The sequence below is a fragment of the Mesoplodon mirus genome (genome assembly GCF_964341445.2).
Source record: "Mesoplodon mirus genome assembly, chromosome: 5".
NCBI classification, from domain to species: domain Eukaryota; kingdom Metazoa; phylum Chordata; class Mammalia; order Artiodactyla; family Ziphiidae; genus Mesoplodon; species Mesoplodon mirus.
Window position 1 is genome coordinate 66452150 of NC_138980.1, and position 17211 is coordinate 66469360.

Consider the following 17211-nt stretch of genomic DNA (forward strand, 5'->3'; position numbering starts at 1 on the left):
GTGAACCTAGGAATTACCATACTAAGTGAAGTAAGTCAGAAAGACAAATATCATATGATATCACTTATGTGTGGAATCTAAAATGCAACACAAATGAACTCATCCACGAAACAGATATAGACTCACAGACAAAGAGAACAGACCTGTGGTTGCCAAGGGGGAGTGGGAGTGGGGGAGGGAAGGATTGGACGTTTGGGATTAGCAGATGCAAACTATTATATAGAGAATGGATACACAACAAGGTCCTACTGTGTAGCACAGGGAACTGTATTCAATGTCCTATGATAAACCAGAATGGAGAAGAATATAAAAAAGAATGGGTGTATATATGTATATATATACACACATATATCTGAATTACTTTGCTCTACAGCAAAAACTAACACAACATTGTAAATCAATTATACTTCAATAAAATAAAAAAATTTTTTAAAAGATGTGTTCTTAACATTCTTTTGAATTTGAAGGAGAGTCCTGGGCCAGATGCAGATAAAAAATAATCAGTAAACAGTTCCTATTTCCCACTGGCCTAGGAATATACACCAACCAGCATCACTGATGAAAGGGAGAATGTATTCAAAGTTAATTTGTGGCTCACCAGCCTGACCTACAAAGCTCTATGAGAACAAGAAAAAACCCTGAAATGGAGGCAGGGTAGGAGGGCATGATTTCATGGGGCTGCTTGGATTGAGTAGTTCTCACCTTTCAGATGCCTCCCGTCCTGCAGCACTTGGTAGTCTGAATCCACTTCCACCTCCATCGTTTCTTCACACCACCACTGGCATTAGGGTTGCAGATTTGTCAATGAACTATTTTATGTTTTTCCCCTTGCCATCTGGCAATATTAGCTTTCTAATGAATTGCTTTAACTTGGGCATTTTTTTTAACAAATGTGATTTTTAGTTGAATTATATAATATTCATAAATAGCAAATGCTGGCTGATTAGAATCAATGAAAACCCTTAGAGCTGCCAGCGAAAATGGGCCCTTAGCTGCACATGTTACTTGCATAGCCTAATCACTTGAAAGGCACCAGCTTATTTTTGGAAAGAACTTTTTACACATATGCTTATGTAATCTGTTATGTATGTATATATGTATGCATTTGGATTTGGGTGGATTCTTGCAAGCCAGCCATGCTATGAGTATAAGAGCTAGATACACTTGGATTTGGAGCTAGACACACTTGGGTTTGAATCCTACCTCTGCCACTTACAAACTATGTGAACTTGGGTATGTTTCTTAATCTCTCTGTGTCTTTAGCTCCTCACATGTAAAATAGAGATAATAAATCCCTTGCAAGATTGTCTCAAGGAATAAATGAGATCACACAAGGCACAGTGTCTGGGTACATTGTGGCTCAATTATTAATAATTATTACTGTCATCATCATGTTCTATTAATAGAGGATCATGGTAGACAACATTTGCAGTCTCTATAGTCCTTCCTTTCTGATAACTGCCATAGGGATGGGCCTCCAAAGCCATATTTGTATTATATGACACTGCTTCAGTGATTGGGCAAGAATAAGGAAAATAAGGAAATATGAGTTTAGGCAATTTTTTAATGCTCACCCAGACATTGGGTTCTTGATTTAATCTGGCAGATTCTCTTTCTTGAAAGTTTGGATTAGGAATCAGTTCCCATTTGTCCTCTAAACTAAGAAACTGCAAGACTGGTCATGTTTGGCAACGTGCATGTCAAGGCAATAAAAGTCAGTCTGCAGAATGATGTACATGTCAGGGAAGGAGGAGGCCTGACTGTGACTTGAAGTCAACCAGAGTGGTGCCCTGGTTCTGACAACTTTTCCACTTCCATGAGAAACTCCATTTCATCGATCTATCTGTTAATCAATCTATCAGTGTCCCTTCTGCTTACTACTTTGAGTGGATTTCCATCATCTTTAACCAAAAGATCTCTGCTAACAGTGCCATCTCTGTGCATGAGGCCACCAGATCTTGCCTGTTGTACTTCGGACAGCCTAAGCATTTGAAATGTACCCAGTTATTTTAGAAAATAACTTTACACACACACACACACACACACACACACACACACACACACCCTTATGTTATCTGTTTTCAACTGCTGAAGTACATTAAGTGGAAAATCAAAATCTCCTGCATAACCATGTATGCAAGGAAGTCACACATGTAAGAAAAAGAGTAAGAATAAAAAGAGAGGCACTGACATTCCTGGTCTTACAAAAACAGGTCATCTCATGGCTTTCCAGAATCCAAGCAAGAAGGGAGAGACCCTGGGTCTTTACCTGGTGTCGCACTGGATACTGTTGGCCACTGCTGATCAGGCCCTCCTGGACCAGCTCGTAGAATGCCAGCCTCTTCCAGGTGCACAGAGCTGAGTAAACACATAGACCCAAATAACAGTTAGACCATAAATGCCTTTCCAGCTCTCCTTCCACCCTCAGAAAGTGCTTACATCTCTGGAGGCAGGGCTGCAGCTAACACTTTTTACTCATACTGCAAAAGCATTGCTGACTTACTGTCTGCTACACCATGCAGGCGATAAACATGTTTTATCTTTATAGCAATTTTGGTTTTCAGTAATGCTGTGTGGTGTTCATTAAATCTAACAGGAAGCCCATCAGAAGGCTAATGACATTTTATCGTCTTAATGCCAAAGCAGATGAGGACAGCTTGTTCTCAAAAGCCCCAAGCCTCTTTTGCTAGTTCTCTTATTTCTGGGTTCTCACAGGAAAGAGGAAAGCACAAACATTATTTGCTGGTAACTGTAGTATTATTCCAGTTTGGCCCAATTAATTCTTAACTTTATTTTCTGTTTTACTCTTTCTGTATCTTTCCCTCATAGATAACCCACCCTACATTTCCTGGGACTAGAGGAAGTTTATCACCAGCACTCATGGATCCCAGTTCAGAAGAGATTAATTCAGCACGAAATATTGCAGAGAGTGAGACAAGAACTGGGAGATCCTTAGAGGCAAGTAGAGATAGAACGTAAATTGTTCAAGGGCAGAGAGAACATCATATTCTTTATGTATGTTTAATGTTAGCAGATATGAGACCTTCAATATTTTCTGGATGAAGAACGGAACAAATGGGACCCTAAGAGTAAATATCACCCAAGAAAACCCTCACCAAAATAAGAGGACTCTTTGAAATTAGGCATTGGTTCATCTCGGAAGTTAAGTTACTAAAGTAAAACTTAGAGTACTACTGCCTGAAGGGGTCATGAGACTTAACAGAGCAGGAAAACTTGAAATATTGTGGGGGAAGGTCATCTCTAAGTTCAATATTCTCTTACTCTTTTTTTTTTTTTTGGTCGTGCCAGGAGGCTTATGGGATCTTAGTTCCCGGACCAGGGATTGAACCCGTACCCTTGTCAGTGAAAGCACAGAGTCCTAATCACTGGACCGCCAGGGAATTCCCAATATCCTCTTACCCTTTGACTTCAAACAACATATCTAGTGGAAATTCACTCATTAAGCTCTGCCCTACTGCTGTTCTTCCCTTCATCTACACCCTAGAATCTTCTCTTTTTTCCAAATATTAATATCCTTCGGGTGTTGGTGGATTCTTCCAGCAAATTGTATGGGTTCAATTAGATTTACTCTGAGGATGGAACTACCCTAGGAACCAGCTCAGCTCAAAGCAGAATTTTCAAAGGAACAGGCACATGATATCTGAGGCTAGAAAGGCCAAGAAGCCAAGCGTATGTGTGAAAAAGATGAGTGTTGTTTAAGTTCACAACTTTAACATATGTTCCATGTACTACACTGTGAGGAATAAATAACATTTAGTTTTAATTTTTATTTCATTTCTTATCCTACTTGAATCTCATAACATCTTAATTGAAACCTGAACAGAAACACAGGTGGCTTTTTTTTTCATTTGAAAATGGAATAAGGAACTGATATAGTTTAGTATTTTATTTTAATATAGTTTTAAAGGTGCGTCTTATAGCTTTGGTACTTTTCAAGTAAAGCACTAATTCAACTGGGACAAAAGAAGCTGGTATTGTAAACCATATTTTTTCCTATCATATAGTCCACCACAATAGCTCAGATGAAGGCAAAAGCATAAGCTGGTTTCTAACAAATAGAAAGAATCTTTCTGAAACCTAGTATTCTGGCATCTGCATAAGTGTCTCTGACCTAAAGTTATGACCAGATTCCAAAGTGATGTCTCACCAAGCCAACTACTGATCTTCAGTTTTCACTGATTGCTTCTCGTTCAGAAAGAGCACCCATTATAATGATTTCTGCTCAATTTGTAATGTAATGTTTGGGAATATGTTGATTTATTTTGATTTAATGTGTTTTTAACAGGCTAAAACTAATTTTTCATTAACTCAATACATACTCTGTAAGCTCACTCTTTAGAAACTGATCAAGGTTTAGTGACGATCTACTCAAGAGTTGCCCAGATATTTTGAGGTGCTTAAGTCTGGAGTTTATTTCTTCTTTAAAACTAAGTTATTCTGGTGGTAGTGAACACTAGTTGCTTGGCTCTCTCCATTTGGTTTCCCAAAGACACTCACAAATAATGAATCTTTTATTTGGCCCCGTGGCATGAATACTAGATCAGGTCTGGGAATAATGGTAGTTAATCAATTACTGTCAAAGAGACAAAATAGAGAAGGTAAAATTATATTTAATCTGAGTTTTAAAGTAATGTTATTACTCTAGGTTAATTTAAGAGTAAGCTAGATTTGGTCTCCAGATATTCAATAAAGGCCCTTCACATGGCTCATCCTCTGAAGAGCTCTTGCCACTGAGGGCAGGCAATAAGATAGCAACAAGATGGAAAAGATAAGGAGACTCTAATAGGGGTGAACATGAACAACAATTATTGTGGTTAACAGGATATAACAGTCAATGTGTGATGGAAAACCAAGGTAGACAACAAGTGCATATATATTACACAATGTACTCAAGTCTGAAAGCATCAGTATTCATTATAATTTTAAGGGAAGGACAGAAAGTACAGATAGGGAAGGGATGAAAGAAGCTGAAGCTACTTCCTTATAGAAATTTTAATGAGAGAAAGTAAACAGTCGCCTGTATCTGTGATTTTACAGGAGATTCTTATTTGCCGGCACTTGATAAGCATTTGGCACTGACCACTTCCAATGCTTCAAGGAATAGACACGGAGACATATAAACAACTGCATTCCCCTGGCAAAGTATCTAAGCTTCTCAGTTTTGACAGCTGCTTCCGGCCTATGAAGACAGTTTATCTGAGTCAAACAGTTGCAGTAACTTCTGAGTGAAATGATGAGGGAAAGCCATACCTGTGCATTCCTGCTCTCAGGGAGGCAGAGTAACGCCAGTCAGGGTTGGGTTGTCGGGGCTGCAAAATCACAAAGGGAGTTTTTGTTAATATGGCAAAAACGATGATCTCCTAGTGACGATGTTCACCAATGAGTTGTTTCTTAAATATTTCCATGTAGCTATTAAAAGTATGGAAGAAGCCATTTCATATGCATCTCTAAGATGATGTTCACATATATATAGCACTTCAGGAGGAAGTTAAATTAGCTCACCAGGGTCCTTGCACAGATTAAATACCACGGAAAACTGGATTTAATGATGCTGTGAGGACTGGCTTTGGCTTTGCCTTGCTCAAAACATGTCTATGTATTAAGATACACACTATTATATATGAAATAGATAAACAAGGGCTTACTATATAGCACAAAGGAACTCTATTCAATATCTTGTAATAACCTATTATGGAAAAGAATCTGAAAAAGAATATATATAACTGAATCTCTGTACGCCTGAAACCAACACAATATTGTAAATCAACTATGCTTCAATTAAAAAACAAAACAGGTCTATGTTCCTAAAGCAGCACTAGTGGAAGGACAGTCTATACTGAAACAGGAAAAGCTTTCATTGTTTTTGCCCTCAAATGTCCTGTTAAGGGAACATCCCCCATTTGGTATTCTAGCTATAAAAGGGCACACAGCTACACAAATTCTGCTGTTCTGGCTGGACTGCAGAGCACTGCAATCTGCTGCTGACTTTGCAGCCTGCAGCATGTTTGACTCTGGGCGGATGTGCCCAGTCATAATGCCAGCAACTGACAACAGCCTCTTCTGCTGATTGAAGAGGAATACAAGGGAGAGGAAAACAAACCACCACGGGGTTTGACCTTGTTGTGCTGCATAATCCTTTTCATAAAATTGTACTTGTTTCCCGCTCCTCTGAGGGCTTTGCCTTCTTATTCAATTACTGTTTGCTAAGCTCTGTTTAACAGGGAGCAGCTGAAACCTAAGAAGAACCTGACTCGCTCTGCACCACCTAATTTTTCATTAACTGGTGAAAGACACATTGCCCTGTGTCTTCAAACTGTCCATTCAAAGTGGAGGGGACACCAAGGAAAATGTGGGCACCTAGAGACTGTTCTGGAAGTTATGTGCAGAGTAGAAGCTACTCAGGAATTACTGGGGACAAAATCAATCACCATCACTATCTTGTTATCAATTAGCAAAAATGTTATTATGAAAAACCCATGACAGATGTTCCTCTAGATGTGTTTTCATGGGCAGAGATTAAAGTGGTCCTGTCACTGAATATTGAGGCCTATTTGAATGGAAAGATGAAGAGATGGAGGTTGTATTCTGCATTTTCCTCTGGACTATAATTATCATATTTGGTAGACACAAGGCCACAGTAATGCCAATAAACTATTTCAAAATGTCAATAAGTTTGTTCCTGTCATTCTTATAGTTCATCCAAGGGATGCACAGTATTTCATAAACATACTTCTTCACAAGATCCAGAGAAGAAGTGATCAGCATCTCAACTTCCAGACAGACTTTGGGATGGTTAGATGATATTCAACAATTTAGCCAAGTCAAGGCCCAGAAAAAGCTACAACTCTAGGATACTTTACCTCAAATGTCCCCATACACTAACTGCCCTCTCCGGTCCCTTCCATTCTGTTGGCAAGATATGAACATACAGGGCTTCCCTGGTGGCGCAGTGGTTGAGAGTCCGCCTGCCAATGCAGGGGACACGGGTTCGTGCCCCGGTCCGGGAAGATCCCACATGCCGTGGAGCGGCTGGGCCCGTGAGCCGTGGCCGCTGGGCCTGCGCGTCCGGAGCCTGACAGTGAGAGGCCCACGTACCACAAAAAAAAAAAAAAAAGAAAGAAAAAAGATATGAACATACAAGCTGCTTCATCCTTGGTTCTCAAATTCACAAAATGCTATTGGTGTTCCTCATAAAGTACCATAAAACTATCTACAGATGAAATGAAGGGGCTCCCATTTTCTATCAGGGGTAGTAGAGGGAGCAAAAGAGAAAACATTTGCAAACCATTTGGTAAACCTGAAAATATGACTGAAATACTTTTTTTTTTTTTTCTTCTTTTTGCGGTATGCGGGCCTCTCACTGCTGTGGCCTCCCCCGTTGCGGAGCACAGGCTCCGGATGCGCAGGCCCAGCGGCCATGGCTCACGGGCCCAGCCGCTCCGCGGCATATGGGATCCTCCCAGACCGGGGCACGAACCCGTATCCCCTGCATCGGCAGGCGGACTCTCAACCACTGCGCCACCAGGGAGGCCCTGAAATACTTTTTATTAATCATATCATCACCAGCTTTCCCCTGACCATCAGCAGCACTGGTGTCAGCTTGTTAGCTGTAAGAACCCTCCTTCAAGAAAGACTCTGACATCTGTTGAGCAAATGCTGCCAATTTTTCTATGACTGGGTAACATCCATGATGAAAATTGCTGCAACTTGATCTGGTGAATGAAATCACCAACTTTATTTTGCGGAAAGGCACAGTTCTAGCAGGACTGACCAGGAAACTCAGTCCATTACATAATCTCACTTCCTCAACGACACCTAATTTGTCATGCTTCTATTTTCTATAATAGTCCCTCAGCAACAAGATGCTTCTGAGATTTATTTGCCAAAATCATAGTTATGACACATCTTATGGCAGTGAGGTCAGGCAGGGAAAAGGTAAGGAAGAAAGTAATTAATATGTTTTATGTAGCCACACAATACTAGGCAATGGAATAAGCACTTTATACATAGTACTGAATTTATCCTAACACCTTTGTTAGACCAAAAACTTTATGCAAGGGATTATATCTTTGTTTATAAAACATACTGATATTCTCAAATATTCATAATACATAGCTATAGTCTCGGAAGCTAGCAGGGTTCAGGTATTTGATAGGTTTTTTAAAGGCTTTCAAATAAATCAACTACCATGCAAGGGCAACACTATCGTACTTAAATTACAAAAATTAGAAATCTGGAACTTTAGAGAGATTAAATTACCTGCCTGATAGGTAGGTTTGGCTGATAGTCATGTTTAGGTACTCCTAACGTGAAAGTCTGTGTTTTAAATAAATTTGCATGGAATGACAGATATATATTTTTCTCTTTTTTACTTCTGACTTTCCCAGATTGATTTATTTTAAAATGATACAAAATTAAACGTAATAAAATGTACATGGATTTCATATGAACTTGGAAAAATTGATTAAACTTGGAAAAATTGAAGCTGAGAGGTTGACTGCTGATAAACCTAATATAATGAGACATATGTTTAGTTCTCTAGTACTTGGATGGTACATCCCTGGGCTTTGCTTAATTTCTATTGGTGAAAAGCCCAGTATGTTCTGTTGTTTCAAAGCATAGTCCTTCAGTAGAATAAGTCATGAAATTCCAGATGTGGAAAAACTGAATTAGGTAGTCCACGTGGGTGATGTAGTATTATTGAAGAACAAGAATCCATTTGTTTCTATCAAAATTATAGCTAAGACTTGATTTATTCTGTAATGGTATTATTTATACTATGGAATATTTGAGCTACAAAAGGATGAATCACCTCTTCCAAGACAGATTTGAAATAAAATAGGTTTAAAATACCCTATGTCATTCATAAAATCATAGGACTACTCAGTGAAGTAATATGCTATCTTCTTATCATGGAAATCCATGAAGCTATCAATAAATGATTCTCTGAGAAACAAGACTACATGTGGTATCTCTTTTTCCTTCCTAGTAGGAATCTATTAAAGATGTATCCACTGCAAAATTTTCAGTGATATTTTGTGAACACTGATATAAATTATGATAGGCAAAATCCTAAAATGGCCTCCAAGATCCCTACACCCTACTGTAAATGCCCTGTATAATCTCCAAGACTGAATATGATGGGTCTTACTCCATGATTAAGTTATATTATACGGCACAGCTGGCTTTGAAAAGGGGAGATTATCTGGGTGGGAATGACCTAATTATACGAGTCTTTTAAATCTGGGTCTAGAGATCAGAGACAGAAATCAGAGAGATCTGAAGCATGAGAGGAATTCCATGTGAGAAAATATTCTCCACTGTTAAAATACTGGTAAGGACCTGAGAGCAACTTCTAGGAGCTGAGAGTGACCTCCAGCCAACAGTAAGAAAACGGGGAGCTCAGTCCTCATGGAACTGGATTCTGCCAAGAGCTTGAATGAACTTGAAAGCAGATTCTTCCCCAGAGCCTCCAAGAGAGAACTCAGCCTGGCCAACATGTTGATTTCAGCCTTGTGAAAACCTGAGCAGGGAACCCAGTCACAGTGTGCAGGTAATAAACGAGTGTTGTTTTTAACCACTAATTTGTGGTGATTTGTTACAAAGCAATAGAAAATGAACACATAAACTGTTGGTCATGAAGGCAAAAAGGAATCTAACATTTAAAATAATCATTGTTATGCTACATATTAGTCTTCTAGTAAATCAAAATGAAAAGATGATAAATATGAGAAGTCTAGGTGAATACCTACTTCTAAAAACAGTCATTTATAATCCTAATCCACAGAGCAGTAAAATAAAATACACATACCTTTAAAACATACCTAATGGGTTCTAGTACAACAGAAAATGCTAGGTTTGCTTAGTTCTGGATGCACAGCCTGCTAGTGCAGCAGTTACTCTCTCACCCACAGTTTTACTTCCCTGGAGCCCAGAGTTCTGACCCTGAAAGGCCAGAAAGCAACTGATGTTGCTTATGTGCCAAGGGACTAACATTTTTCTTCGATTTTTGCAATGTCGGAGATTTCTCTGCATTTGTCAAGTTCAAATCCTCAAAAGACAAAAACTTGTATAAGGTTTAGGCTAGCAGATTTAAAACACTGCTAAGGAATTCTCTTGACCTTTGATTTTTGAAATCATGCTTTTATAGTACTCAAAATATTACCATACGAATAAGCCAAATTTATATTCATACGGTAATATGCCCAGGAACATGGAGCCAGGTGAAATTTACAAAACTCATATTCAAAGACACCTGTAAATCCCAATTCAGCTAAACCTCTGGGCTTGATGATGGTAATTTTTCACAAACGTTTGCAAACAGACATCATCTTGACCTCTCATTGAGAGTAAAATTTGGTGGCCAACCAAGGCAAGTATCCAGAACCAACTCTGCTATTCTGTCAAGCAAACAGCATGCCAGTAGACAATTTGTAATATGCCAGCCTGTGTCCCTGCAGAGTGTTCTGAGTCAGACCAGATGCCCATGTGCAGGCTCAGTCCTGGGTCAGACCAAAGGGTAGGCCAATGACATTCAAGCTACAATAAATAGCTTTCTTCATTAGTCAGAATATGTGCTATCAGATAAAGAGACAGAGAGGAGCTCAGCCATAATTCCATCTGGCTCAGCAGGTCTGTAGAAGAGGGGAAGAAGGGGGTAATTTGAAGAAATTAACGTATTCTCAGACCAAATAAAATAAACCTTTTCTCAGAAGAACAGTCCTATAACCAATACAGAAATGGCAAAACAAAACAGCTCCACCCATTCAAAAGTGACCATCAGAGGATGGAAGTTCAGATACAATTTCTTTGCCTATTCTGACCACTGTGCAGTTTTTATAAATTCACCACGATGGCACTTTACACTAAGTGTAAGTTCTGATCCAGGACAGAGTCAGTCACCAGCTAGAAAAGTCAGTCCTGCAAGAAATAAACTAGGTGCCACTGAAAGAAGGGTTCACCCTTCGAAGTTACCACAACTGGAATTAGAGTGAATATGTACACACAGTGGCAAAATTAACTGAAGATTTGGTGACTACAACTTGCTTTAAAATAAGTGAAAGTGGGGTTTCCCTGGTGGCGCAGTGGTTGAGAGTCCGCCTGCCGATGCAGGGAGCGCGGGTTCGTGTCCCGGTCCGGGAGGATCCCGCGTGCCGCGGAGCGGCTGGGCCCGTGAGCCATGGCCGCTGGGCCTGCGCGTCCGGAGCCTGTGCTCCGCGGCGGGAGAGGCCACGGCAGTGAGAGGCCCGCATACCGCCAAAAAAAAATAAATAAATAAGTGAAAGGGAATGTAAACTTAACTCATTTCTGCTATACTCCTTTGTGATTCCCACATCTTGTGCCAACTGGTCCCACTGAGGCGCAGTTGGACAAATCTGCCCAGAGCACTCAAAGTGACTCATCAGCAGTCACAGGACCACAGATGCACAGAAACCACCCTAAGATTTGGTTCCTTTTCTTGGAGATTCTGAAGAGGGTGCCAACCACATTCAACACCAGGTTTTCAGAGCTCTCTGAAGAGAAATTCTGCCCCACTGCTGAACAGTTACTTCAGAAACCTCACTGCACAAGGGGCTCATGAAATAAACTCACTGGGGGTAAAATCTACCAGAAGATTAGCCTGATGTTAAATACTGATATTTGATAAGCAACAAGAGAGAAATTAGAGACAGAACAAAGATAAAAGATCTGAACAGGTTTTGCCAATGGGAGAACAAACAAAAATATCCTAGCTTGGTGGTAACGTTTTTACTCATTGATCCTCCCATTGGCGACCTACTTCTATGCAAAGAATTCCTCTTTTTCCAGAGCAGTTAACTGACACTACTAGGTGAATCAGTGGTAGCCCGAATGCCTGAGTATCCCATATCAAAAGGAATATAAGCATTGGGACTTCTATCTACTCATACTGTTTCAAAAAGCACAGTCTTTGGAGTCAGACAGATATGACTGAAAATACCACTAGTAGAGTGACTGTGTGTGTTACTTAACCTCTCTGAGCTTGTTTCCTCATGTGCTAGACGTTGATAAATATTTGTTTAATGTATGACTTACAGGTAATGAAACCATACATATATTGCAGCGCAGAATAGTTTTGTGTAGTAGGGTGGTCAGTGAGCGCAAAGTCCCTTACTCATATTTTCCAATCCCCATCTAATTTTAACGTAGGCACATGGAATCAATTGCACCCCAGGACTCTCCTGCCATCTGCAGTGACTGGGTAGGGAAGAAAGAAAGCCTAACGTGAGAATTTAACAGGTTGATCTAGCAGTGATGACTTTCAGAGTTGAGTGATTTTTGTCCCCATTTTGCCATGCTATGACAACGTGACTCACTCTCTACCTATAACCGCAATAATTCCAGGAGCTGTAGATCTTAGGGCTCTCTTCACTGGATTTCCAAAAGCGTCTGGCAAAAATGTGCCTTTATTAAAATCATGTACTCTCCTGGCAAAATCCCACAAAAGCAAGCACTTTTCTGACATAATCTTCTCCCTAAATTAAAGATTTGTGAACCAAAGCACATATTAACACACAGGTCAGTATAAGACAGAAATAGTTCACGTATCAAATTGCCCCAAGCTTTGAGTCAGGAGAGAGAGGGTGAGAGTGTCACTCGCCTGCGCTTCCGGCTCACAGCTGGTTGCAAAGCTTGCCTGGCCTGCTCTCTGTGCCTCTTTACAATCTGCAGCCCACCCCAGGCCCAAAAGGACTTCACAGTAATTTGTTCAGCAAATGTCTACAGCATCCTTATTTAAAATTAAGCCTTTCTACATGCTGCCAAAAGCTATGATCTAAAGAATTCTGGAGGCTCTTTGATTTCCCCTCCCCCCACCCGCCCCGTTCTTCTTAATCTGCAATCTGCCTCCTGTGGCTGCTCAGCATTGACTAACATCAGGCTCTTCTGATAAACCTACCTACAATGTACATGGAAATTCTCTCAATCCATCTCTGTTCTTTTCTGTGCTTATGCATTAATTTCCTGAAGATGAGCATGAATTTAGGATGTGAAACTATGGACATTAATAAAAAGACAGCAATATGTCAATGAAAACACATCACAAAAATACAGGAGGGACAAATATTATTAACTCATTCTGTAAGACCTCTGAAAGTCCTAGCTACAAAGTAGTTGTTTGGGAAGAAACAACTCATCACTTTTTACGGGACAAAACTTCTGAAATCCAAGTTAAAAGTATCACAAAGCAGAGTTCTATTATTTCAAGCATGCATATGGAGACAAACACATGCACTGTCCAACAGTTTATATACATCCTTCATATACTGAGCAAACTGGCCTTACACCTACTTAAAACCAGTGTATCTACTAACACCTGTCTCTCTGCCTCTCATGTACAGTAAGCCATCCACTTTCCAAGGCTTCTGTAGCTAGATCCAGAAATTGAAAGTGTGCTTTGGAACATGTTGAAGTACCATTTAAAGTACTGTCATTTAACTTAAAGACATGAGGGGCTTGAAGAGGCTGCTTCACATCTCATCAGAACCTTAGGAATTCTCAAGAGGAAATCAGAAGATTACATTTACGCTAAATGCAGGGAAATCCTCTTACAAGGAGTTCACACAAGGCCAAACAAGATAACTAGTGGCAGAATTCTTTCTCCCCAACCCCAGCTTGTCCTGGTCTTCACCATATCCCCCACATCCCTAATCCACTCATTCTACCATCTCCCTGGCCCAACCAGACAAATTGGTTCTTGGATGCCTGCCGTACCATCATTCATCTCCTCCGACAGCCCCAACAGAATAGTTACCACAGCAAACAGCCAAACCAAACTTTGTCTTCAGGGTGAGGTCCACATTCTATGGCTTTATCACCTCTGACATGAATTTCTAGCAGATCTCATCACATTAGTTCAATGCAATTACCAGAAATATTAACTGGATACTTTTCATTGTAGATAGTCCATGGTATAAACAGGGACAGCATACAGAGGTGACCACCACAGCCCCGAGAGGTTTCAGAGCTTTTGAAAAACAACACTCCTGTAGGATTTCAAAAGGGAAACTTCCCTGTATATGATACAGCACAGGCCATTTCTCCTTGAATCTCACAATGTTACCCTCTATAGCATCATCTTATTCTCAGGCCTATTCTATTTCTCTACAGAGCTGTGCTTTAACACCACATACTTAAGACAAATCCTCATTTCTCAAACAATTTTATGGTCAAGGTTTCATATATCTGAAAAGAAAATGGAAAGTAAAACAATTCTCTAGTCCTATTTTCCTAGAGAGGAAACATAGAAAATTATAATCCAATCACAGGTAATACACACACACACACACACACTCACTCAGTTTACCAGATAACCCTTGTCATTGTTAATAACTCGAGAAAGCCAACTACATGATACTGGGAGGGGGCCGGGGGAATGTGAAAAATGCATGACTTTGTGGAAGACCCCTTGACTACTCTCTCACCTCATTTTGAGAAACAGCTTCATTTTTTAGAATAATCAGGTTCCCAGCACTCTGCCCACTTTGGCCTGTGAGGTGCCTGCTGTCACCTGCTGCTGCTTGGGCTCCCCCAGGGCCCAGTCCTGTCTGCGCCCCTGTGTTGTAAAACATGAAAGTGTCACTCCCTGAGCCTGCTGTCAGACAGGCCTTGTAGCAGTAGGTCTTGGTGAGGGAGCCATTCCCTCGCACTTCAATGAAGTGAGGCTGCACTTTGAGGCCGTGTGGTAGCCTGGCATCAATATTGTTGTTGGCCTGTTTGTAGAGTTCTGCAGGGCACCTCTCCCTCACTCCACAGAAGCCTCCACAGCACGCAGTGCCATAAGCAGTGTAGCGGTAGCACTTGATGATGCTCAAAACAATGATTGTCAAAAGAAATATAAAAGACACTGTGCTTAATGCTATTATTAGATAAAGTGTAATTTCAGAGTATGTCCGAGGACGTCTCACATGTCTCTGAGTGTCAGGGAGGATTTTGGAAACCCTATCCACTACAGCTACCGTAATGGCCACAGAGGCTGACAGCGATGGCTCTCCATTGTCTCGGACCACCACGGTCAGGTTGAAAGTGGTTCCACTCTCATCTCCCATCTTCCTGGTAGTCCTAATTTCTCCTGTATGTAGCTCTACCTTAAAGAGGTCCAGGTCAGAAATCTGGGCCAGATGGTAAAAGAGCCAAGCATTCTGCCCAGAGTCTGAGTCCATGGCTATGACTTTAGTGACCAGGTAGCCAGCAGGGGCAGTTCGAGGCACCATTTCAATGGCTGCTGACGAATTGGTTGAGGTAGGGTATAGGATGTGAGGGGCATGGTCATTCACGTCCACTACATACACGTTGGTGGTGACAGTGCTGCTCAGTGGTGGGCTCCCCTTGTCCCGGGCCTCCACAGTCACCAAGAACTCCCGAAACTTCTCATAATCAAAGGAGTTGACAGCATAAAGGCTGCCACTGGCACTGTTAATGGAGACATAGGAGGTGACTGGCAGCCCTTGAATCTCCCTCTCCAGGAGGGAGTAGGTCACCTCCGAATTCTCCTTTTCATCTGGGTCTGTGGCTTGCACAGTGCAGAGCAGCACCCCTGGCAAATTGTTCTCCTCGATGTAAATGGAGTAGGAATCCTTCAGGAAGCTGGGTGGATTGTCATTGATGTCAGAGATCTCAACCTGCAGTGTCTGCTGGGATGTGAGCTGTGGTACTCCCCCATCAGTGGCTGTCACTGTGATGTTGTAGGCAGCCACCTGCTCCCTGTCCAGGGGGCCATTCACCACCAGTGTGTAGGAGTTTCCAAAGCCATTCAGTCGGAAAGGAAGTGTGGCCTCCAGGCCCAGGCTCACTTTCCGGTTGGGACCTGAATCTTGGTCATTGACACTGAGAAGGGCCACAACGGTGTTGGGGGCAGCATCTTCAGGCACTGGGCTGTACAGGTCCGTGAGCACCACCTCTGGGGCGTTATCATTCACGTCCACGATGTCCACCAGCACCTTGCAGTGACCCACCATGGGCACTGGACCCCGGTCTGTTGCCTGCACATAGATCTGGTAGGAAGAGGCCTCCTCATAATCCAGCTCTCCACTTACCCGCACTTCCCCCGTGCTGGCATCGATGCTGAAGAGCTGCCTCTCCCGGTCCGACGTGTAGCTGCTCAAGGAGTACGTGAGCTCACCATTGGAGCCCTCATCCGGGTCTGAGGCATTCAGCCTCACCACCAATGTGCCTGGGGGCGCGTCCTCCCGAAGCTGGACACGGTAAGTGGACTGGTCGAAGGCGGGAGAATTGTCGTTAGTGTCCAGGACAAGCACAGAGATCTGCGCGGTGCCTGAGCGGGCTGGGCTGCCCCCGTCCACAGCTGTGAGAACCAGGTGGTGCAAGACTGCCTGCTCGCGGTCTAGGCCCTTACGCAGCACCAGCTCCAGCACCTTACTGTTCTCCTGCAGGGGTTTCAGGTCCAGCTCGAAGTGCTCGCTGGGGCTGAGCTCGTAGGTCTGCACCGAGTTGGTGCCCACGTCGGGGTCCTGCGCGCTCTCTATGTGAAAGCGCGCTCCAGGTGCCACCGATTCGCTTACCTGAAGCTGGTAGTCGGGCCGCGGAAAGCGCGGCGAGTTGTCGTTGATGTCCAGTACCTCCACCTCCACGGCACTCACCGCCACGGGGCTGTGCGCCAGCACTTCCAGGCTGAGCAGGCAGCGAGGCCGCTGCTCACACAGCGCCTCCCGGTCAATGCGCTCGTTGACGAAGAGAGCTCCACTGGTCAGGTCCAGCTCCAGGTAGCGCGGGCTGGGTGCACCCAGGTGGTTGATACGCAGGCAGCCCGGCCCCAAGCGCCGCAGCTCCAGCCCCAGTGCGCGAGCCACGTTGCCCACAAGCGCGCCAGGTGTCTGCTCCTCCGGCACCGAGTATCGCAGCTGGGAGGCCGCTGGGCCCGGCAGCAGCAGTAGCAGCAGGAAAAGCAGCAGCGGCCAGGACATGGGCGTCCGGAGCCGGGGATGCTCTGTCGCCCCAGGTCTGGTGCCCGCCAGCTCCATAGCCACCGGCCGCGGCGGAGGCAGCCGGGCAGGGCCGGAGGCAGCAGCTTCCCCAGCCGTGCTCCACGCCGGGGCCGCGCCTCCGCCTCCGCCTCCGCTCGTGCCGCCCTGCGCCCGCTCCCCCACGCCTCACGAGCTAGCAAACGCCGGGGCCGCTCCCTTCGTGGGCCCTCCGGAGGGCTCCTGGCCCCGC

At 43.1% G+C, this 17211-nt stretch overlaps 1 protein-coding gene across 10 annotated transcripts in view; it reads right to left on the bottom strand.

Moving 5' to 3' along the window:
- The window catches only part of LOC309804726 (protocadherin alpha-C2), a gene marked incomplete at its 5' end in the record, with an annotated part of 153034 nt that overhangs the window by 28422 nt on the left and 107401 nt on the right, over positions 1–17211 (bottom strand). For 8 of the 10 annotated variants that reach the window (XM_082622274.1, XM_082622276.1, XM_082622269.1 and 5 more), the window contains 2 exons: positions 2270–2358; positions 5272–5330. In XM_082622274.1, coding sequence (XP_082478400.1) covers positions 2270–2358; positions 5272–5330 — 148 coding nt within the window. Of the gene's footprint in view, positions 1–2269; positions 2359–5271; positions 5361–14462; positions 17102–17211 lie in introns of those variants that run through there. The other 2 variants (XM_082622268.1, XM_082622271.1) reach the window with 2 other exon arrangements.